Source organism: Coffea arabica, chromosome 5e (genome assembly GCF_036785885.1).
Source record: "Coffea arabica cultivar ET-39 chromosome 5e, Coffea Arabica ET-39 HiFi, whole genome shotgun sequence".
Taxonomy (NCBI): Eukaryota; Viridiplantae; Streptophyta; class Magnoliopsida; order Gentianales; family Rubiaceae; genus Coffea; species Coffea arabica.
The window spans coordinates 50,649,284-50,672,195 of NC_092318.1; the positions used below are offsets into that span (position 1 = coordinate 50,649,284).

At 46.0% G+C, this 22,912-nt stretch overlaps 2 protein-coding genes across 2 annotated transcripts; one reads left to right on the top strand and one right to left on the bottom strand.

The window, feature by feature from the left end:
* Window positions 1–3,764: 3,764 nt before the first annotated feature.
* On the top strand, window positions 3,765–5,282 carry LOC113687629 (uncharacterized). Its single transcript, XM_027205195.2, has one exon. The coding sequence runs from the start codon at window positions 3,765–3,767 to the stop codon at window positions 5,280–5,282; it is 1,518 nt and encodes a 505-aa protein (XP_027060996.2).
* An 8,338-nt stretch (window positions 5,283–13,620) lies between these two features.
* On the bottom strand, window positions 13,621–22,480 carry LOC113743233 (probable leucine-rich repeat receptor-like serine/threonine-protein kinase At3g14840). Its single transcript, XM_027271197.2, is given in 25 exon segments — window positions 13,621–14,144; window positions 14,451–14,607; window positions 14,782–15,019; window positions 15,370–15,580; window positions 15,693–15,811; window positions 16,467–16,598; window positions 16,891–17,101; window positions 17,254–17,633; window positions 18,022–18,062; window positions 18,195–18,230; window positions 18,318–18,383; window positions 18,622–18,687; window positions 19,080–19,148; window positions 20,246–20,317; window positions 20,400–20,471; window positions 20,583–20,654; window positions 20,763–20,834; window positions 20,947–21,018; window positions 21,180–21,230; window positions 21,232–21,246; window positions 21,348–21,419; window positions 21,523–21,591; window positions 21,718–21,789; window positions 22,003–22,177; window positions 22,324–22,480. Coding segments are annotated over 25 exon segments (3,045 nt in total). The 5' UTR covers window positions 22,448–22,480; the 3' UTR covers window positions 13,621–13,763.
* Window positions 22,481–22,912: the final 432 nt, after the last annotated feature.

The following is a 22,912-nucleotide window of genomic DNA, read 5'->3' on the forward strand; positions in this document are numbered from 1 at the left end:
GTCTTTTTTGTCATATTTTAAAATTCATAAATCAATTTGCACAAGGATAAAAGTGGAAGGATAATATAATCTCTCTCCTCCAATGCATTTTTTAAGATTACTTTTATACATAAAGGGCGATGCAGAGGCCCCGTCCTGGGCCTGTACACGTGGCAGCCCAGGGCGATCCGAGTTGGGCTTGGACCCCGGGCCCATGGGGAACCAGCCCAGGTCACGCGGCGGCTAGGGCTCCGTGCGGCTCCCGAGAGCTACCCCGCAGAGGGCGGGAAGAATCCCCCTCAGCGCGGGATTGGGAGCTATCCAGGGCAAGTCCCGAAGTGTACGGAGGTCGGACTCCTAAGAAGGTATAAGTAGTAACGCACAATGACTGCGCAAGGTACGCTCACTATTGGCAACTCCCTCCCGACTGCTTTACTGTTAGTACACTCCCCACTCACCGGAAAACTAACTTGACCGTCGGAGCGCCCTCGGGGACTACCTCGGGGACCCTGTTAGTTCACTCTCTCGTTTTTCTTTCAGGCTTAGGACGCGCTCTTTCCATCAGCTCGCCGAGCTCATCAGGTCAGCTCGGTCCGGGGAAGTTCCGTGCTTCTTCAGTTGGCGCCGTCTGTGGGAACCGAAGGTACGAGTATTTGCGTTGATGGCGAGAACGCGTTCCAAGCGAACCGTGGATAACACTGACCCCGGAGCCGGTGAGGGGTCCCGGCGAATGGAGATCGAGGCGGCCCGAGGCGCCGGGGGCTCGGCCCTTTCAGGGGAACGAAGACAGCAGATCTATCAGTTTGTAACCGAGAACCTCCCCATGCTGGAAGACATAATCCGGCAGGCGAAGGAGGGGGGTGAGGCCGGGGGTGCGCAGACCTCTAAGGCGAAGGGGAAGGAGAGGGAGTCGCTCCCCATTCCCTCGGAGGACGAGTCACGGGACCAGCCCCCCAGGAGGAAACGACCGCGGACTCCTCCCAGGCCGCGGGCCTCGGTGGTCGGGGACAGTGAGAGATATTCTCGCGACCGGTCTGCTGGGGGCCGACCGAGGAATCCCTCCTCGTGGAAGCTTGCGCGGAACAAGCCGGAGCGCTCCCCCGCCCGATCTATCAAGAGCCGGCCGCGGGACCCTCCCCAATGGCAGCCCGTCCAGGACGAGCTCGAGCAGATCCTGCGTCCGCAACTGTACAAGGACAACTACGCAGCCTCGCCCTTCACCCGAGAGATAGAGGACTACCCGTTACCTCGGAGGTTTAAAATCCCGAACATCGAACTGTACGATGGTTCGACTGATCCGGAAGACCACCTTTCGGTCTTCCTGACGCACATGCGTCTACAAACCGCCGCGGATGCACTCCGTTGCAAGACCTTCCCCATGTTTCTGAAGGGTAAGGCCCGGCTCTGGTTCCAGGGCCTGGCACCAGGGTCTATCCGGAGTTTCACCGAGCTGGCCAGACAGTTCGCCGCCCAGTTCGTCTCCTCGAAGACTTACTCGAAAAACGCGGCTCACCTGATGGCCATCAAGCAGAAGCCGGACGAGTCCCTGAAGAATTTCATGACTCGCTTCAACACAGAGAGCCTGCAGATCAGGGACAAGGATGAAAAGGTGGTCATGACTGCCTTCATGAACGGGCTAAAGGTAAAGGAACTCTACTACGAGCTTGCTGAACAGCCCCCCAAAAATCTGGAAGAGCTCTTGACCCGGGCTCACGCCGCCGCCAACGCAGAGGAGGCCGTCCGCCTGAAACGAGAGTCAGATCGGGAACTCGGGATCGAAGAGGACGGGGAAACCCCCCTGAAACCAATGACGGCCAAGCCAGGAAGAACGTCTTCGATCGCCTCTTTAAGGATAAAGCCCCCGCTCAACCGCCACTCCCGGAAAAAGGTTATACACCCCTGACTCGGCCAAGGGCACAGATCCTGGCTGTAATGGAGGCAGAGGGTCTAGGAGGACGGCCGCCCAAGCTGGGGACGCCCCGGAATAAAAGGAACCAGGACCGGTACTGTGCCTTCCACCGTGATGTAGGGCATGATACGGAGGGATGCTGGGCCTTGCGGAAGGAGATTGAAGACCTAATCCAGCGTGATTTCTTGGGGCGGTTTGTGCAGCCAGGTCGGCCGGGCCAGGAGCGCGGACGTGCCTACCGCAAAGAGAGGGGCGAAGGCTACCGCCGAAACCGTCCTGAGCGGCGTGACGCGGCCCGAGGCCACTCCCCCGACCAGGGCACTCAGAACTTGGCAGGGGTTATAAACACCATAGCTGGGGGTCCCACGGAGACAGCCATACAGCCCGGAAGAACAGGCGACCTCCCCCAGACGGAGATGATTCACTGAAGCGTCTGCGCATGGACGAGGAGATCACCTTCGGACCGAGGGACGCGGTTCCCTTGGCATCCGGAAATCATGAGGCCATCATAATAGACGTCGTTACCAATAATTACCGGGTGAAGAAAGTATACGTCGATCAGGGAAATGCAGTGGACATCCTGTTTTACAGGGTGTTCAAGGAGCTCGGCCTAGAGGACGGACAGCTAACCTCTGTTCGGACACCTCTAGTAGGCTTTATCGGACCGCCCATCAATCCGGAGGGGATGATCACCCTGATGGTCACAATAGGTCAGGCACCCAAATGCCGGACCATCCCTGTCAATTTCGTGGTGGTCAAACAGCCATCCCCGTACAACATATTCCTAGGTCGGCCCGCTTTGAATGCCCTCCGAGCGATTCCCTCATCGCTCCACCTCAGCGTCAAATTCCCCACCCCGGGAGGAATTGCCGAGGTGTATGGAGATCCGGAGGTGGCCCGAGCTTGTTACCTAACCATGCTCCGGGGACACGAGAAGGTGGTCGCCCAGACGACCAGCTTGGAGCCTTACATCCCGGGGGAGGAGGATCGGCAGCTGGACATTCAGGATGAGATCGAGGAGTTCCCATTGAAGGAGGACAGGCCTGACCAAATAATCCGCATCGGTGCGTCGCTACAACCCAAAGAGAAGGATGACCTGAAGGCCTTCCTAAGGGAGTACGCCCAGGTTTTCGCTTGGACGGTAGAGGACATGCTTGGGATTCCGACTGACCTGGCCGTCCACCACCTCAACATAGACCCCCGCTCTAAGCCAGTGAAGCAGAAGAAAAGGAACTTCGCTCCAGAGAGAAATGAGGTGATCAGGAAGGAGGTCGGAAAGCTGCTGGAATCCAAAATCATCATGGAGGTCTACTACCCCACCTGACTAGCCAACCCTGTTCTAGTAAAGAAGGAGGACCAGTCCTGGAGGATGTGCGTTGACTTTACAGATCTCAATAAGGCCTTCCCGAAGGATTGCTTCCCCTCACCGAGGATCGACAGGTTAGTAGATGCTACTGTTGGTTTTGACGTTTTGTGTTTTCTGGATGCCTTTAAGGGATACCACCAGATAGAGATGGCCGAGTAGGATCGGGAAAAGACTTCGTTAATCACCGAGGAAGGGACCTACTGCTACCGGACGATGCCATTCGGGCTAAAGAACGCTGGAGCTACTTACCAGCGCTTGGTCAAGAAATTATTTCAGAACCAGATCGGCAGGAACATGGAGGTCTACGTGGACGACATGATCGTCAAGAGCCGAGCAGGACCACAGCTCGTCCCCGACCTGAGGGAAATCCTGAACATCCTCTGGGAAAGCCGGATGCGGTTGAACCCGAAGAAGTGCACCTTCGGAGTTAGGTCGGGCCGGTTCCTCGGTTTCTTGGTCTCCCGAGAAGGGATCCGGGCCAACCCCGAAAAACTCTAGGCCATCATGGACATGGCCACTCCACGAAATGTGAAAGAGATCCAGCGACTCACGGTAAGGATGGCCGCCCTGAATAGGTTCCTCTCACGGTCCGCGGTAAGGGGGCTCCCCTTCTTCCGAATCCTAAAAGCGCCCAAGGATTTTCAGTGGACCGATGAGTGCCAGAAGGCCTTCACCGACCTGAAGGCGTATCTGGTCGAGCTGCCCACCCTGACAGCCCCGGAGCAGGGAGAAACCTTGTTCCTGTACTTGTCCGCTTGCAACGAGGCCGTCAGCGCGATTTTGGTGCGGGAAGACGGGGGGGCTCAGAGGCCAATATATTATGTTAGCCGCGCCTTACAAGGTCCGGAAATGCGGTATACGCCGGCAGAGAAGCTGGTCCTCGCCCTGGTACATGCTGCCCGGAAGCTTCGACCATACTTCCAGACCCACAGCATTGTGGTCAGGACCGATCAGCCCTTGCGACAGATACTCACAAAACCTGAGGTCTCGGGTAGGATGACTAAGTGGGCCGTCGAGCTCGCCGAGCACGACATCGGCTACCAGCCCCGCACCGCTATCAAAGCCCAGGCCCTAGCGGACTTTCTCGCCGAAGGAGCCAGTCTGTCCACAACTGAGCCGAGCTCCCTGCCCGAGGAGGCCTGGTCGGAAGAGCCTTGGGTACTGTTCGTGGACGGGGCCTCAAGCAAGGAGGGAAGCCGAACTGGCCTGCTACTCACCTCGCCCACAGGGGAAGAGCTGACCTACGCGCTCAGGTTCGACTTCCCGGCATCCAATAACGAGGCCGAGTACGAGGCCCTATTGACAGGGTTGCGGATAGCCCACCAGATGGGTGTAACCGCGATCAAGGTCAAGAGCGATTCTCAGCTCGTAGTCAACCAAGTCCGCGGGGAGTACGAAACTAAGGAAGACGTCATGAAGAGATACTTGGCCAAGGTACGAGAGGCGAGAGCCCTGTTTGACATTTTCGAGATCGAGCGGGTGCCGAGGTCACAGAACAAGCGGGCGGACGCCCTGTCAAAATTGGCATCCTCCTCGTTTGCCCACATTTGCAAGGAGGTCCTAGTCGAGGTGGTCAAGCAAAAAAGCGTTGATCAGGTTCAGGTCCTGGCCATAGACAGCCCGGCCTCATGGATGACCCCCATCGCAGATTTTCTCAGATCGGGAAACCTCCCCGCCAACAAAATCGAAGCCCGCCGACTCCATCTCAGAGCTGCTAAGTACGCCTACGCCGAGGGGACCCTCTACAGAAGGTCTTATTCATCCCCCTGGCTAAAGTGCGTAACTCCTGAAGAGGGCGATTACGTCCTCCGTGAAGTCCACGAAGGATTATGCGCGGCGCATGTGGGGTCCCGGGTACTGGCCAAAAAGTGCCTTCTCCTGGGCTACTATTGGCCCTCGATTTTCCAAGATGCGGCGGCTCTGGTTCAGAAATGCCGAGCCTGTCAGGTGCACGCCCCGCTGCGCCACCAACCCACTCGGGAGATGGTCCCCATCCACAGTCCTTGGCCCTTTGCCCAGTGGGGATAGACCTCCTGGGTCCCTTCCCCCGAGTTTCGGGTAGGTACGAACACCTCGTGGTGGCCATCGACTATTTCACGAAATGGATGGAGGCCGAGCCCCTGGCCACTATCTCCGGAAGGGCAATTCAGAAGTTCTTCTGGAAACACATAATTTGTCGCTTCGGGATCCCGCATGTCTTGATATCCGACAACGGGCGACAGTTTGCTGAAAATCCCTTCAAAAGCTGGTGCGCAGAGCTCGGGATTAACCAGCACTTCACCTCGGTCGGACACCCCCAGGCCAATGGTCAGGTGGAGAATGTTAAACGAACCATTCTGCAGGGGCTAAAGACTAGACTGGAACTAGCCCAGTCTAACTGGCTAGACGAACTACCCAGCGTCCTCTGGGCTTACCGCACTACACCGAGGACGGCCACCCACGAGACCCCGTTTTCCCTGACTTACTGGGCGGAGGCGGTGGTGCCCGCGGAGGTCGGCCTCCCCTCGCCCCGAACACAAAACTTCGTTGCGACAGCCAACGAGGAAGAGTTGAGGTGCAACTTGGACCTGCTGGAGGCCAAGCGGGAGGAGGCGGCGATACGAATGGCTAAGTGCAAAAGCCAGCTCGCCCGTTACCACAACGCGAGGGTACGGAGTACTCAGTACAAGCCTGGAGACCTCGTCCTGAGAAAGAACTCAGTCAGCCGAGTTCAGAGCTCCAACAAGCTAGATCCAAACTGGGAAGAGCCGTACACGGTCTTAGAGATAAGTCGGGTTGGGTACTGTAAGCTTGCGAGATTAGACGGGGTAGAGGTACCCCGCACTTGGCACTTCTCGAATTTGCGGTTATTCGTAGGATAGGTTTGTCCAGGGTATCTTATTGTATTCTTTGGAATTTTAGTACCATTTCATCATTAAATAAATGCTCAGTTTCCTTGTTTTAGATCCCTTCTCACTATCAATTCCGTTTAACCTTTCACCTCTACACTAGCACACTCAGATCAAGCTAAGTGTCCTAGCGGGGGGCTGGGGGTGAGAAATCGTAACGGGTGAAAGGCTTTTTCAAGTTTGAGGAATCGACGCTAGACCCGGGAGGTCGGCATAATTACCTTTGAAAATGTTTGGGCGTTCGACCCAGGAGGTCGGCGACCAGGGGACAAGTCGAAATAATGAGTCGACGGAAGGCCTTCAAGGTCTGGGACGTGATGCTCGACCCAAGGGGTCGGCAGGACCGCCTCTGGAACTTTGCCGCTCGACTCAGGAGGTCGGCGCAACTCAAAAACCTTGGGGCTCGATGCTCGACCCAAGAGGCCGGCACGCCGTTTCATTAAATCGGGTTTGACGTTCGACCCTAGAGGTTGGCGTAGCTTGAAGCCTAGATGTTTTGTGTTCGGCCTTGGAGGTCGGCGCATCACTCTGGTTATTTGGAATTCGACTGCCAAATCAGCCTGATGGCTTGATGGTTGGGTGTCCCTGACAACTTAGCTGTTAGTTTAAAGGGCGATAGATGCTCGACCCAAGAGGTCGGCATGCCGCCTTGGAAGATCTATTTGGCGCTCGATCCGGGAGGTCGGTGTTCCTTTTCGGTCACTAGAGTTTGCCGTTAGCAGGGAATGGAAAGACAAATCAGACAGTTTCATTTAAAAACTTCATCTCATATATACATTCAGACCCTATCTATTACAAGGCCTACCGAGCTATACAAGGAAAGGGGAACCTAGCTACGCCTTCTTCTTGCTGGCGATCTGCTCGAGGAGGAAGTTGAAGGTACACCTTAAGCATGTTGAGAGGTGGGAGCTGAAGGTACACCTTAAGCATGTTGGGGGGGCGTGTGGAGAAGGATGTTAAAAAGGATCTGTGGAGATCATGAGTTGCGGGGCATGGTCACATCCTTATGAGAGGATGGAAAGGGTTTCTGGAGTGACCGCTGCCCTAGGCTACAGGCTCCTTCCCGGAAGCTCTGCCAGGAGTCTCCTCCTCCTCCAGGGGAAGCTCCGCCAGCTCGGCCCCCACGTCGCTCCTTCCCATCAGGTCCATCAGGGCATGCCCCTTGCAGTACCCATCGAAGAGCCAGTCCAGCTTCCCCTCGGCCGCCGAATTGTAGTCCTTGAAATCCACCAAGTTGAAGCCGGGTGGGTTGAGGCTCTTCACCTTGTCCAGGGCACGCGTGGCGCCGACCTGGAGGATGGGCTGGTTGAGGAGGGCCACGTCCTCGGGGAACTGATCGGAAGAGATGAAATCCCGGACAGCCTTCTTGCGCTCCCGGCTAACGGTGCCGGAGAGCTCAATGGCGTGCTCCTCCATCAGCTTCGCCACGCCCTTCTTCTCTTGGTCTAACTCGGACCGGGTGGAGACGAGCTGGACCTGGGACCCCTCCAGCTCCTTCTCAGCCTTGCCCAGCTTGGCCTTAAGGGAGTCTACCTCCTTAAGGGCCTTGGCGAGCTTCTGCTCAGCCTCCCGATTCTTCTTTTGCATCTTCTCTAAGTCGGGAGACAACTCGGAGAAGCGGGTCACCAGGGCAGCACCGGCGGCGTTGGCCTGAAGAAATGAGAGTAAGAGTCAGCATATTACAAACCCCATTCAGAGAAAGAACAGGGACCCAAGGGGCCTAAAAGGGAGAGGGCTTACTTGGGTCTGGGCGATGTAGTACATGTCCTGGAGCTCGGACGGGCTGGCCAGCTCCATGCACTTCTTGTCGCGTGGAAGGACTGAGCCCGTGACCAGCTCGCCAGCCACCACGGGAAATTGGGCTCAGTCATTGATGGAGAGCTCCCAGGACAGGCAGAAGTGCCGGGGATCGTGCATCGTGGGGGCCTGCCCCGGCTTCATGGGGGCCACGTGGGGGAAATGCCACAAGCTCGGGGGGGCGCTCTCCTGGGCGTACTCCTCTGCAGAGCCAACCCCCAAGTGGACAGGGACCCCCGAAGTCAGCTGGAGAGGGCGCTGTGCTGAGGCCTGCGTCGACTTCTTGCCGGGCTGAGAAGGCTCGTCCTCTCGGCCCCTCTTCTGCCCCGTCGCCTTCTTTTTGCCGGCGGTCTGCTTGGAGGGGGACTGAGATTGGGAGGCCTCCTTCTGGGGGGCTGAGCTGCCCCCAGGTGCCGCAAAGCCTCGGGGGCCTTCTTCGCCGTCTCCTGCTGCGTGGAAGGGTCGGCCACCTCGGTTGGCGCGCCCAGTAGCCTTGAGAGCTTCCTCACTGCAGCAAAACACCGTCAGGTCAGTAAAAAAGGTCAGTAACAGAAGGGAAGATGAAGCAACAGATAACAAAGGAACATGTGCAGTATTACAGGTATCTTGGTCGGCGGGGGAGAACGCCACTTCTCCAGGGGACCCGGACAACGTCCCCAACAGGCCGGCCGCGGAAATCTGCTCGGTGGAGAACTTGGCTGCGTACAGTTTCACCGTAGAGCCCAGCAGCTGGCCGAAGGCCTCAGGGTCCAGATCCTCTGGACAGGGGTCGTCCCCGACCCCCCAACCTTCCACGCGTTGGGAGAAAAATGGGTGGTCCTAACGAAAAAGAAGTCCCCCTTCTAGTTGTTTACGGAAGAGGGGACCCCGAAGAGAAGATCCTGGGTGCCCTTACCGCCGCGATTGCTGGCGGACCGGCGGGAGAAATAGTACCACCCAGGGAGAGAAGCCTTGAGGGCATAGGAAGCACGGAAGAGAGAGAGAGAGAGTAGGGGATGGAGCAGATCTGACAGTAGATCAGGAATCCGATGATGATCCTGATCGAGTTAAGGTGGACCTGGGTGATCCTGAGCCCCCAGTAGCTCAGGATCTCGGCCAGGGCCGGAGGAATGGGGAGTCGGAGCCCCGCGACCAGTTGCTCTTTGTAAATGGCTACAAAGCCCGGGGGAGGTCGGCAGGCTCGAACGGTGGGTCCGGCGGCTCGCGGCTCGAAGGCCGGAGGGATGGAGAAAGAGGCGGCCAGCTCGGCCACTGCCCCGGGTGAGAGGGTGACCTCCTCCCGGTCGGGGTGATCGTAGTTAAACTCAGGGTCATCCCCCTGTTCGGAAGCAGGGGTCCCGTCGGAGGAGTCCCTGTCCTCCCCAACTCCCCCCTGGGCTCCGCCAGGGGAGTTATGTGGAGACTTGGAGGAGGGGATGGAAGTGGCTTGCTGCTCGATGAGGGCATCGAGCTCGGCCACCTCCTCTAGGAGTCGGGCAGAAGGAGAATGGGCGGATGGAGAGCTCATGATGTCAATAGGCTCTAACAAGTCAAGAATGGAGAAATTGGGATTGGAAGAAAAAGAAGAAGGAGGAGGAGGAGAAGATGAAGATGAAGACGATGAAGATGAGGACGAGGAGGAGATGAAGATTCTGGGGGCTCTACGACGGACCGGAATCTGGGATGCGGTGGAAGTGACACCGGAATGGTCCGACATAAAATGCAGAAGGTGGCCAAAGGAGAAAAGGAAACATGAAAGAGGAGGGGAGAGAACTTACTGATGATCGAAGTGAAAAAAGGATGGAGAAGTCGCCGAAATCTGGGTGCTGGAAGCCGGAAGCCTTGTTGTTGGAAAATTGAAAATGCACGAAGGAAGGAAAAATGGCAAATAGAGTCTGAGAGAGTTTGGGAGTCCCTATTTATGGAAGACGAAAGGGGGGGGAAAACGGTTGCTTGAATTTGAACCGTCCCATATGAACGCATTCAAGAGCGGTACGGAGATCGAGGGGACGCGACAACTAAAAGGACGTGGACGCCACTTCCCAATGTCAGCACTGCACCGGAGGTGACCGTAGCAGAGCAGTGCGATGATGGGCTTCCACGTGGCAAGGAAATAGATCAGGTCTGCCTGGGAGCCTGACCTAATCTAGGGGGCTAGTGCAGAGGCCCCGTCCAGGGCCTGTACACGTGGCAGCCCAGGGCGATCCGAGCTGGGCTTGGACCCCGGGCCCATGGGGAACCAGCCCAGGTCACGCGGCGGCTAGGGCTCCGTAGGGCTCCCGAGAGCTACCCCGCAGAGGGCGGGAAGAATCCCCCTCAGCGCGGGATTGGGAGCTATTCAGGGCAAGTCTCGAAGCGTACGGAGGTCGGACTCCTAAGAAGGTATAAGTAGTAACGCACAATGACTGCGCAAGGTACGCTCACTATTGGCAACTCCCTCCCGACTGCTTTACTGTTAGTACACTCCCCACTCACAGGAAAACTAACTTGACCGTCGGAGCGCCCTCGGGGACTACCTCGGGGCCCCTGTTAGTTCACTCTCTCGTTTTTCTTTCAGGCTTAGGACGCGCTCTTTCCATCAGTTCGCCGAACTCATCAGGTCAGTTCGGTCCGGGGAAGTTCCGTGCTTCTTCAGGCGACAATAGTGTTACACAAATTATCATTCAAGGAGAGCCATGTGAGATTTCTAAAACTTTAAAGATACTAGGTGATATTATGATAAACCTCAGGGGAGGTTTCTGAAATTAACTCCATCAGTTATTATTATTATTATTGAGTTATTATTATTATTATTGGCTGATAGTTCCCCATAGTTTAACCCCATTACAATTATGGCAAATTCTCAAAGATCTTCATTTTTTTTCTTGGACAAAATCTTCATGATATGTTTTGAGAAATCTTTGCTCAGTATTTTAAAAGGTGTTTCAAGGAGAGCTCCAAATGCTTGGAGCAATCAAATGGGGCATAAGTATTGTTGGGTATTTACCCCACAGCACGGAGCAAATGCTCAAGTGTTTTGGGTATCGGGAGTTTGGCATTTTCTATTTTTTTTTTTTTTTTAACTTTCAACTTTGAGTTTGCTAATCTTTCATCCTACCTTTGTTTTTCTGCCCTTCTTGTTATTTTTCTCATTTTTTAAGAAGAAGTCCATGATTTTCTCTTTGGAAATTGTTTGGGTTAAATACAAAATAAAAACATCCATCACTTAATTTGTTTCCTTTCTTTTTCTCTTTTCGTTTAATACCAAGATATGTTTATTTTATGCTAACACGACTCTAGGTGATTAATTAATATACGGGTTCAAGTTATACTTGTTATATTATAATTTTACTTGTTAGACAATAATAATTTCTTGTACTTCTTCTTAATTTTATCAAAATTTTATATTTACTAGTAACCTTTACATGTATATTTTGTAATTTATATAATGTTATTGTAATTTTTATTTTTAAATATCAATCAAAATTTGTAAAGACTTAACCTCACGCCTCAAGGCTTTTGACTTGTTTGGATTGATATAAAAACACCATACCCAACACTCTTGCCTTTTAAAAGCTCGAGTTTCCGCTTGATGTACTGGGGCCACTAAGTTAGGCTGTTATTTGGTTCTAGAACTAACGAAATACTCAAGGCATAAAGGAGCATGCCAACAGGTTTTCCGGCAGATTGGCATTAAGTAGTAATAAATCTCGAGAGGTTTTCCCACAATGGAATTTATGACATGCGAATCAGTCAAAAGTCACGACAACAACGTAACTTGGCCGATGGATGAATCTCTCCATCAGTCGCTATTCCACAGGTAAGGATGCATTTAGTAGCAACCTAATTTCAAAGACTAATAAATTAGATAGCAATCTGGAAGCGGTTAATTGGTGCCTCCATTAAATTGCTGATCGAAACCAGGTAGAGCTCCTGGTACGCCAGCACCAATTACTGGCGAACAAAATACACCAACTTGATTGTATGCTCATCGGTTTGCATGCAGCTTCCTCTCGTTTTATTTTTTATTTAGGGTAAAATACACTTTATTTCCTGTGATTTAGTGATTTTTCACGTAACTTTCTTGCGATTTTAAAAACTATACATAACCTCCAGATAGTTTGAACTAAAGTGTTAAGATGATGGAAATGGACCTCTGCAACGAAATCCACAGAAATATCGAGATGATCCGTGTTTAAACACTAAAATGGTTGAAATGACCAAAATATATAAACATAATATACATGCCACTTAAACCCCCTACGGTTTTGTGATTTACCATATATGTAACATTCTTATGATTTAGTGTTTTACCAACTAATCCCCTTCTGTAGTTAATAAATAATTTCTAACTTTATATACGAGTACTTTTGATATTTTAGTTAATTCCCCGTCATGAAATGCATATTCTGTTATTTTAACACTTTACTGCAAACCATGAGTAATTTTGTGTAGCTTTTCAAATCACATGAAGTTCTTATTTATATATCTTCTTTTTTCCCTTTTTCTTTACTTGATCTTAGCTCTTGAGACGACTAACAATTTTAATTGCAACATGATGGTTTTACAAAGCAATAGAAAAGAATTTGACCGTGAGCAGTCGAACAATACACACTGTACGGAAATTTTGAGAGCCGTAACAAATAGTCTTCCGGTTTTGGTGACTTTGTTCAGATGCTGTATGAATGGATAGAGTTTTACTCTGGACTAATAAAAGTCTTGGCATTTATATTCGCCTGAACTATCCATTATCATGTGGGGCATTTGAGAATAAGCTGAGTGGTACATATCATTCTTCCTTTCATGAACTTTGTTTCCAATCATCGTTACTACTATGTAAATACCCCAAATAATTGCATGGAAAGACTAAGCATAAAATACCCATCTTTTTCACCATATAATCCTCACTTTTATCAAGAAACCAAGATTAGTTCACACGCACATCAATTTTAATTTACTTTTGACGAATTACAGTAGTATAAACTGATCATCATCAATCAGATTTCTCAAATCACAAGAACATCTATCATCCAAAGGTCGTCGTCTCGTTAATTGCAGGACTGGGATTTGTGTGGAGCTGCAATTAATAATATTTTGAAATGCCACTGAAAGAATCAAAATGCTTGTATTGATTGTAAGAATGTAGACGAGGCAGAATGCCGACACCATGCATGGCATTGGCCCCGGCCGGCTTGCGAAGCTGCTAGACTGAGCGTGGAAAGCGGGAACCCAAAATATCGTTGACTTACTGTTTGAGGTCTGTAAAAGAGAATTATTTTGAGATTTCAGGATCCCAAAACTTACCAATTATTTTGAGATTTCAGGATCCCAGAATGAGAGTTGATGCAGTATTCCACCTCTTTTTTTTTCTTTTTTTTTTGTTTCCTTTACGTATAAATAGATTTTAAACAATTCCTCGTTAATTTTTAATGGAATAAAATTCCCTCCCTAATATAAAACCATAATATTCATCACTAAAATATGTTTACCAATTTGTTTGTAATAAAAACCTTACAACCAGAATAGAATATTTGCGTTTACTCATCATAGTTCGCAAGGATTAGATGTCTCTTTCTATTTATTTTCCTCTTCTTTTAAGTGTTAGAATTAAGGTAATTGCATTCAATTTTTTTTAAATTTTTTTATTTTTTTACGTCCCACCTCTCCTCACAACCTTTTCCACCCTTAATTGCTGGATCTAAGAGTTCTAAACTTCAGGGTGGTAGAGACAACTCCACTAATGAGGTTGTGCAAATTGGTAAACTGTTAATGTAAAATCTACAATTATTTTTTGTTCCCACAACAACAGGAAGCGATTTAAATATATACTACCAAAATATTTCGGCAGTCGCAGATGACAATTTCCTCATGACTCGTCGTCCAGAAAACCAGTCTCTAGACTGATGGGGTATAAATCAGAAGCAGATGTTGAAGATGCAGTAAATGGCAGGTCACTTGACGTGCTCTGCGGCTGGCTCTCATCGAAAGTTGATAGCAGGTATTGCTCATCACTGATATCCTTCACACTGGCACTCCATGCACTCGAGTCTAGAATCGACTTTTGATCCTCTACTCTTCCTTCTAGCATGCTCACCACTGTTGACATACCAGGCCTAGCGGCCGGAGATATACTGGTGCAAAGCAGGGCTATTTCAATTGTCAACATGATCTCATTTTCGTTGACGTCTGGTCCCAATCTGGAATCAACTAGTTCCATCAATTTTATTTCCTTCTTCAAGAGATGAGCCTGCATCAAAGAAAGAACATGCTGGAATATCAGCGCAAACATATTGAGCTTATAAGAAATGAGAGGGCTGTCCTGCAGATGGCTTAAATTCTTCTGATGCATCAAAATATTTAGCACATAAAAGCATCAAACTAAAGCATATTGATATTAGATGTCAGGAAGGAGGAGCCTCAGGTCTCACCGTTGCTGTACACCACATACTTAAGCAAACCAATTAAAAAAAAAAAAAAGCACGAAGATGAAGAATTCTTAAATCAAGAAATTCTAAGTAACAGGTAACTCAAGAGGGAAAGAAAATGCAGTTACCCAGTCGAGAAGATTCAAGTACTCCTCCTCCTCCTTTGGTTTAAAACCAGCGTTGCTCTTTCCGCTGACAATTTCCAGAAGAACAACTCCAAAGCTATAGACATCTGCTTTGTCAGTTAAGTAGCCTCTCATTGCATATTCAGGTGCCATATATCCACTGAAAAATAACCCATCCAACATCAGCAAATCAAATCAAGACCATGTTCTCCCATAAAAGAAAATGAAAAAAAAAAAAAAAAACTGTAAACAGATTGATATGTTTCTGGGGCACCCATAGGACTCCAATCATACTAAGCCCTTCCCAAAAAGAGAATTGCATGCTTGGACTCACAAGGTTCCAGCAACGCGGGTACTTATATGGGTGTCTTCGTCTTCATGAAGCCTCGCCAGGCCAAAATCTGATATCTTAGGATTTAGCTCCTTATCAAGTAGCACATTGCTGGCTTTGATGTCTCTATGGACAATCTTCAACCTCGATTCTCCATGGAGATAGGCCAAACCTCTTGCTATACCAACACAGATCTTACGCCTTGTTGGCCAATCTAATTCCAACTGGTGCTCTTCAAGACCTGTAAGTTAAGAGGTGTGCCATTGTTATGGAAAAATCAGCATTACCCACACTTACATGCTATAACATAGAAGGAAAAGATTTGGGAAAATATTTCTGTTTTTCTCAAGAATTTACAATGATACGCCAACTATACTCACACAGGAATGCAAGTTACACAGAACCTAGACACTATTTGAATTGGATAACTAATCTAATCTAATTAATTCTATTCCTATTGATCTTTAGTATGAAATTCAAATGCATATCAAATAATATCTACGTACAACTCATTCCAATACATGTGCATATTTTGATTTTGAAGGTGCGATTACCAAAGCATATACAAAAACAAATGCAATTTTAGCTTACCAAACAATGCACGACCAAGGCTGTTATTTTCCATGTACTCGTATACAAGCAACAATTGGTCTCCCTCGACGCAGCATCCATAGAGCTTTACGAGATTAGGGTGTTGTACAGCAGAAATCACGCCTATTTCATTCAGAAATTCACGGTTTCCTTGGGTCGATTTGGAAGAAAGCTGCTTTACCGCAATGATGGTTCCGTCAGACAGATTTCCCTTCAATTAAGATGTGATGTCATAACAAATGTAATATCAGATGTCTAGAATGCACTTGAGCACAAGTTTCTCTACATGAAGAATTTGGGAAGTATGCCATGGTTTGAGTTACCTTGTAGACAGAACCAAAACCACCTTTTCCAATTATATTGGAAGAATCAAAGTTGTTTGTTGCGTACTTGATTTGTCTCAGGGTGAATGATCCTGTTTGTTGATCTAGACCTCTTACATCTGCCAAATAAACTGATATGAGTTAGAGCAAATTCACTACACATTTGAAATTTGACACACAATTTTCGTTATAAATGCAGGAAATGAATACATCTCAACTTCCAAGAACTTATTTCCCCTGAGATCCCGTATCCCGTGCAAGGATACCTGTCTACCATCGAATAAAACGAATTACTAAAGAAGTGTTAAACCGTTATGACTGTGAATACAGTCATTAGGAGAACAAAAGGCCCGGTAATTTGTCAAAGTTTATTAGATATGGCTATTTGTCCTTGGCTGTAGTTAAAAGTTTATATTTAGGTTTGAACAGAGTGTGTTAACCTTCACTAATATTTGAAACTTTCTACACATTGATAGCACAATTTGGAAGTCATTGAAGCACTACTTTGGTAATTTTTCTACCGTTCTACGTCCTTGGAACGGTCACTATAATCTTCTAGCATTCGAAAGCTTGTGGCATATTTAGTATATGCATGGAGGTTTTAGATAAAGGACTAATTTGAAGAAATTTGAAGTTCAATTAAAACTTCCAGACGAAATTCAAGGACTCATAGAGTAACTTATCTGCTAATGCCGGAAATTCTTAAGCGAGGGTTACATTTCCAGTTTTGCAATACCACGTCCAATATTCTGCTTGAACAAAAGCTTATTTTACCTTGCTGCGTTGTTCGACTGGGTTGCATGCGGAATTTCCACCGAAGTATGGCTAGAACCAGAGATACGGTAAACAAAACTGCAAGTACAATCCCAACTATAGCACCTACTGATACGCCATGTTGTGATGGTACTGGAAAATTTGAATGGGGAAAAGGAAAATAAATGAAGATAATAAGAAGTTGAAAAATAAGGTGAAATAACATGATCCCAAGATTTAGGGGAGTGAGATTTTCAAATCAGATTTGTTCAAATGAAATGAAAAAAAAAAAAAACATTCTATTGTTCTCCACGATTTCTCAACACATTCTAAAAGTTCAGAAACAAACATTTGTGAAACACTCACAAATCTAACAAAAGAAATAATGGCTCTGTTTCGATTCTTGAATTTTCAATCTAGAAGCTTTATAAGGTTTGAAGCTTACCGTGATCCACAGAAATGGCAGATATTAGAGGACCATACACTCCCTTGTAGGGGATATCAGTCGTTCCTTTTCCAGCCCAGTAGAAGCGGATCTCTAATGTACTGTCAATAACTACAGCAGGAATGTTTAGAACTAAAGGTTTATTGACGCCACCTATTGAAACGCCACCTATTGTGGTCTCAATATTGAAGTCTTTCCGGATCAACTTTCCCTGGAAAAACATCAACCAATTCCCAATGAAGGTGCAAACTTGAATTTGCATGAAATAACTAATTGTAGCTTATAAGTTCATCATCTCTGTGTCGATTAACTGCTTTGAAAATCTAAAACTCATTCCAGAAAGTACATGAAGCAAAAAAATACCTGAATGTGTATATCAAATATGCGCTTTCCGAGGCTGCGGTATGTTCCATCATCAGTAAACTTGATTTCAGCAAAGTGAAGCTTTACCATGTAGTTTCCATTTAGCAGACAGAACCCATAATACGTCAGTGAAAGAGGAGAAAGTCTTGCTTCCGAGTATAAATCATTTGCGTCATTCCCTGAAAATCTTGAACCATTACTCAGGACATATGTCAGAGACTCGTTTTTATTATCCATGAAGTGACCAGTGCTGCTAAATCCCCAGTTCGTTCCACTCTGGTAGAATTTTGATGGCCCTCCAGGCTGTGAATCGTCTTCGTAGCTCGTATCACCAATTTTTACTTCTCTTCCACCACAATTTATATGTAAAGAGGACCAGTCTGGAGAAACCAACGGAAATATTCATTACCAACTACAAAATAGGAAATTTTAATGAAAGATAGCAGAGGCATCAAAAAGAATGATTAGATCCTGAAAGAAGCAACATTTTTTAGTCAGTGAATACACCTATCGTTACTCTTACATATAGATTCGATAAACGGACAACCATTTAAATCATAATAGTAGCTTGAGTAATAGTCCAGGCTCAATACGCCTCAGTAGTCATGAAGAGACTTGCCTCAGTTTTACTTCTCCAAGTACTAGTGGCACGGAAGGAAGCAATTTGTTCTCAAGTAAATAAAGTATGTCATATGGTACTAAACAGGATAGATGGACCACGACTGCATGCCCAAACAATCCAAATGATATGAAATTAATTAAACTCACTTTGCTGACATTGGAAACTCTGCAAGCATGGAAACGTGATCCTGAAAATCAATACAATGTTAGAAATAATCAGCATGACATGGAGTATGTGGTATTTCAGAATTTAATTAATCAGGAAACAAACCTTCGTCACATTTTAAGCATTTAGCAAATCTACATGGTGCAGGACTTACGATTTGTTGTTCTTCCAAGAGCTAGCGAATAAGTTCCTGATAAAGATTTACTGCACTTGTCAATTAAATACAGAAAACTTGGTCGGACAATTGTTACTTTAATAGAAGTAAATATAATCTCACAAGTTCGTGGCTTGGCAACTCGAGGATCCTGAATTTGAAGGAGTAAAATTGTTGTATGAAACGTCTCTGGATACAACATCAAAACCCGAGAAATCATAACATGCAACATACAATAAAAAGAAGAACTATTTTATTCCTGTAAGAAGATATAACCAGGTATGCAAGTGAAGAAATTTTATTTATTCTGTCATAGCACTTGTCATTTTTTTTATTTTTCTTGGTGTCTTTGAAGTGAAACTTCGATTTCGGAAAAGCAAGGACTATATTAATTTGCTAGAACATTTCCGTTGTAAGACCAACTTACCTATACACTCTGCTATTGAGCATCCCGTCAGGGATAGATCCCATGATGTTGTTTCCTGTGAGGTACCTATCAAAACCAACATTCATGGATTAGAAAGCTAACAATAAACATTCTAAAACTTCAAATGAACTTTTGGCCGCTACCCACATCTGGGTCATATCTTACAGGACAAAAGACTGAGGAGCAAATTTAGTCTACCATAAAGTTCTCTCCTCTATCATCTTCTGAACTCTAGTCACTACCTCCCCAAAACCCAAGGAAAGAATTAACCAAAAGACAGGACTTCCAAGGCATTTTCCACCACAATTAAAGTAGTATCCATTAAGTGGAGTCCAGCGTTGTCTACTTAGGTCAGGCTCTCGTTCTATCTTTTGGTTCTTAACATGGCTGAATTAGTAGACTAACTAAAGAAAAAGTGAACACATTTATTATCAAGGTTCAGCACTTAATTTCCTTACATGAAAACCGTGTTTGAAGTGTCCAAGTTTCTTGGAATTTGTCCACTAATTTTGTTGAAACTGACGTCCCTGCAAAAGAAACATAAGCAGTGAGTAGCAGAATTGGTATTGTTGATGTACTTTTGTTCATCAGGGATGCCCTCAAATCAATACAAGTGACCTGACCTTCTACCCACCTGGTTGTAGTAACCTGTACATTCTGTTTGCCTAGTTCTCCTTCTATGTGTCTACTCTAAATGTTTTGGGTAAATCACAGTGGCCTACATTCAGCTTTACCATTAGCTCACTACCCTTTAAATATTTGACATGGAAAATGACCCAGACAAACAATTAAGCTGAATGCCATTGTAATTTAAAAGTAGGAAGTATTACAAAATTATTCTGTGTCATCACCAACAGGACAAAGGAGAGGTTATTACAATTCTCAAGAACCCTAGGGTAGGTTTCGGTCATCAAGTTGGCTGCTTTTTTAACCAGACTCGAGAATCATTTGCATCTCGTTTACTTTTTGTTTCCCGTACTGGAATCAAGGTTGTAAAATGGTGAGGCAAACACTCCAAATTTTAAATAAGTAATAACGGATCATCAATCATTTTCCAGAAATTGAAGCAATTCGCCAAGTGCAGAAAACCAGTACCCAGCAGAGGTTTTGGTGCTTACTGAGTAGTAGACCCAACAACTTTTCAAGATGCAAGGGGGTAAAATAAATAGTGCATTGGATCTCTCTTGAGATATTGATTAACATTCTGTGCAGCTATCCTATCATCCTTGAATCGCTTACTGTCGCATCATAAATTCCTGCCCCAAATCTGGGCAGCAAATTCATAGATCATCATGCTACCTTACACAATGAAGTTATTATCCTTAACAAATTGATAAAAACATCTTTTTGGACACTGTTACAAAGCTGTAATCTTAACTTTCTGATGCATCAATATCTAAGGTTCAAAAACAAACACTAACCGTATGCAACTAGCATTTAGAGGTCCAACAATAGTATCATATCCTAACAGGGCAGTCAATAGTAGCCAGTTCTGAGGAACGATCAACTTTGTGCTAGCGAAAGACTATAACAGGGCTTTGCATGTTATGAAGGAGAAGTCTCTGAGATTGATGCAAGCACAAGTTTTTGAAAATTGAAGAAATAAATATCTAAATCTGCTCACAAGACTTTCAAGTGTGCCAGGGAGCCAAGATAGTCTGGTAACTGCCCTGCTATATTGCAACTCCTCAATATCCTACATAGCCAATTGTAAAACAAGTTAGAGCCACTGAATATTTATTACCCTTGAGAGGGAAATGCAAAGTCAGATAACTCACAGCGTCGTCATATTAGTCGCATTGCTAAAGAGAGGAAAAGCAGTCTCATTTCCACTCAAATCACTAATTCTCCTGTTCGTGTTTTACAAAAAGAACAATAGAGCCAAGATATCAACCAATTGTATCATTGATTCCTTTACTCTACTTCATAAAAATGCAAATCAAGAAATAAGAAAAACTTACAAATCAGTTAAATTTGTTAAAGAAGCAATGCCAGGTGGGATTGGCCCACTTAAACCACTACCCTGGATCACTCTGCCATGATTAGGTATTTTAGTTGAAGAACAATAAAATGAAACATTTAGCGGGATTTACAGGGGGACAAAGATGAATTTAAATAGTTACAGGTGGTCAAGGTCTTACAAATTCTGTATACTTTTCCAGTTTTCGATGAAATTAGGAATACTTCCCGTCAAGTTGCAGCCACCAATCCGACTACAATTTTTTTTTTTTAAGAAGTTAAATGAATCAGTTTTAAAACAGAAGTAGAACGTGCTGCACATTCAGAATCCTCTGGTTGGACTGAAATTGAAAGTGAGGAACTCACAAAATGGTCAAGGCGGTCAACTTAGCCAATGTCACAGGCAACTCCCCACTCCAATCATTCGAGGTAAGAGTTCTTGAATGTCACACCCAAATCAATTAAAAATAAAGGAAAATAGAAAAGCAAAAGACTACAGATTCTCTTCACCTGATAACTAGAATACACAAAAGAAATCAAAAGCAGATAATACCCAATAAATGATACAAATTACGTGGGAATGACTCAAAAGGGCTTACAGTTTTTTTAAGCGTGTAAGATTCCCAAGCTCTGGAGGTATAGGTCCACTGATTGAAGTCCAAAGTTCTACAGAAAGTTTAAGATACAAGAAACAGATTAGTCATAAGCTGAATAAAGAATTGGGATATGTTTGTAAAGGAAATACAAGGGTCAATGAGGTTCCTTACAGATTCACAAGTGTGCTGATGTTTCCAAGTTCTTTTGGTATTATTCCTGATATGCGGTTACCATAGAGGGACCTATAATAAAAACCATAAACTTGCACGTCAGTACTGAATACTGAGACATACATAAATTTCCAACAACAAATGCAGAATAATAGAACAGGAGAGCAAATCTTACATGTTCACAAGCTGCATGGTACCCCATATTGGAGGGATATTACCAGAAAGGCAGTTCCGAGAAACATCACTAGATTGAAATAGCAAAGATTGAAGATAAATACACACTCTAGCGAGTTAATTTGTTCCATTTTTTGACTTGAGTCTTCCTCAAATATTTGGTAGTCATTTCTCATAGGAAAAGGTGAACACTTACAACTCACGGAGGTAAGGGAGTTTGACCAATTCTGCTGGCAGTGTTCCCGGAAGACTCAGTGATTTCAATACTCTGTACCTCAGACGAAAGAGCAAGAAGAAAAAATAAAAATCGGATTTTTTTTTTTTTTTGGATTTTTCATGTAGAGAATAACATGGGCAAACAAAAATGTTCTTCTCATGTAGACACTACAGATTTTCTTGATATGCCTTGTTCTTTCTTTGGCACAAGACGCCAGGTATACATTCCATGATTTTTGTACATGCCTAAGGAAGGGGTACTTACATACTACTGACATGACAGGTAGTGTTATCTTCAAAGGAACAATCACAAGTAACCGCATTCGCAAACTCCTTTGGTGCAGTAGTATTTCTCCAGTTTGATTGTCCACTACAGGGATCTACGCTGAAATCCCAATCAGTCTTCCCTAATGTTTTTGCAATTTCCTTCAAAACTTCCACTAGAAGAAACCAACATCCAAAAAACAGACAATGATCAGCTGGTATGATACGTTAAGTCGAAGTAGAGATAAAGAATTGAAGTCGTGTTTCTCGTCCACGCCCTTTTAAACTAAACTTCATACTCGTGTACTATATGTGTATATACCTTCATCTGATACCAAAGTGGCTCCAGAGGCAAGCATTACCAGCAAGAAGATGAATATTGCTGCAGCCGCAGAAGCATCTGAGAATCCAGGATGACACCGGAGAAACATCTTGTTGTGTGTCATCAAGAAGAAGTCCCGCGTCCTCAAGAAGTAGTTACTGTAGAGTATTACAAGTAAGAAGACTGACAAAATTGTACGGAATTCAGCAGCGCGTCAAGTCAACTGGAACCAAAGGACAGCAACTTGAACCTTGAAAATGAAGCTTAAAATAAAGTGATAATTTCAGAAACCTCACATGAGGTTTTTGACCATTTCACTAGCCTCCCCTAAAGTTTGTAAAATTACACACTGTACGGAAATTTTGAGAGCTGTACTTGGTCTTAACAAATAGTCTTTGGTTTTGGTGACTTTGTTCAGATGCCGTATGAATGGATGGAGTTTTGCTCTGGACTAATAAAAGTCTTGGCATTTGTATTTGTATTCGCCTGAACTATCCATTATCATGTGGGGCATTTGAGAACAAGCTGCACTTTTTCCTCCATTTATGAATGCTATTTTTCTCTTCTTGGTTACTCTCTCTCTCTCTCT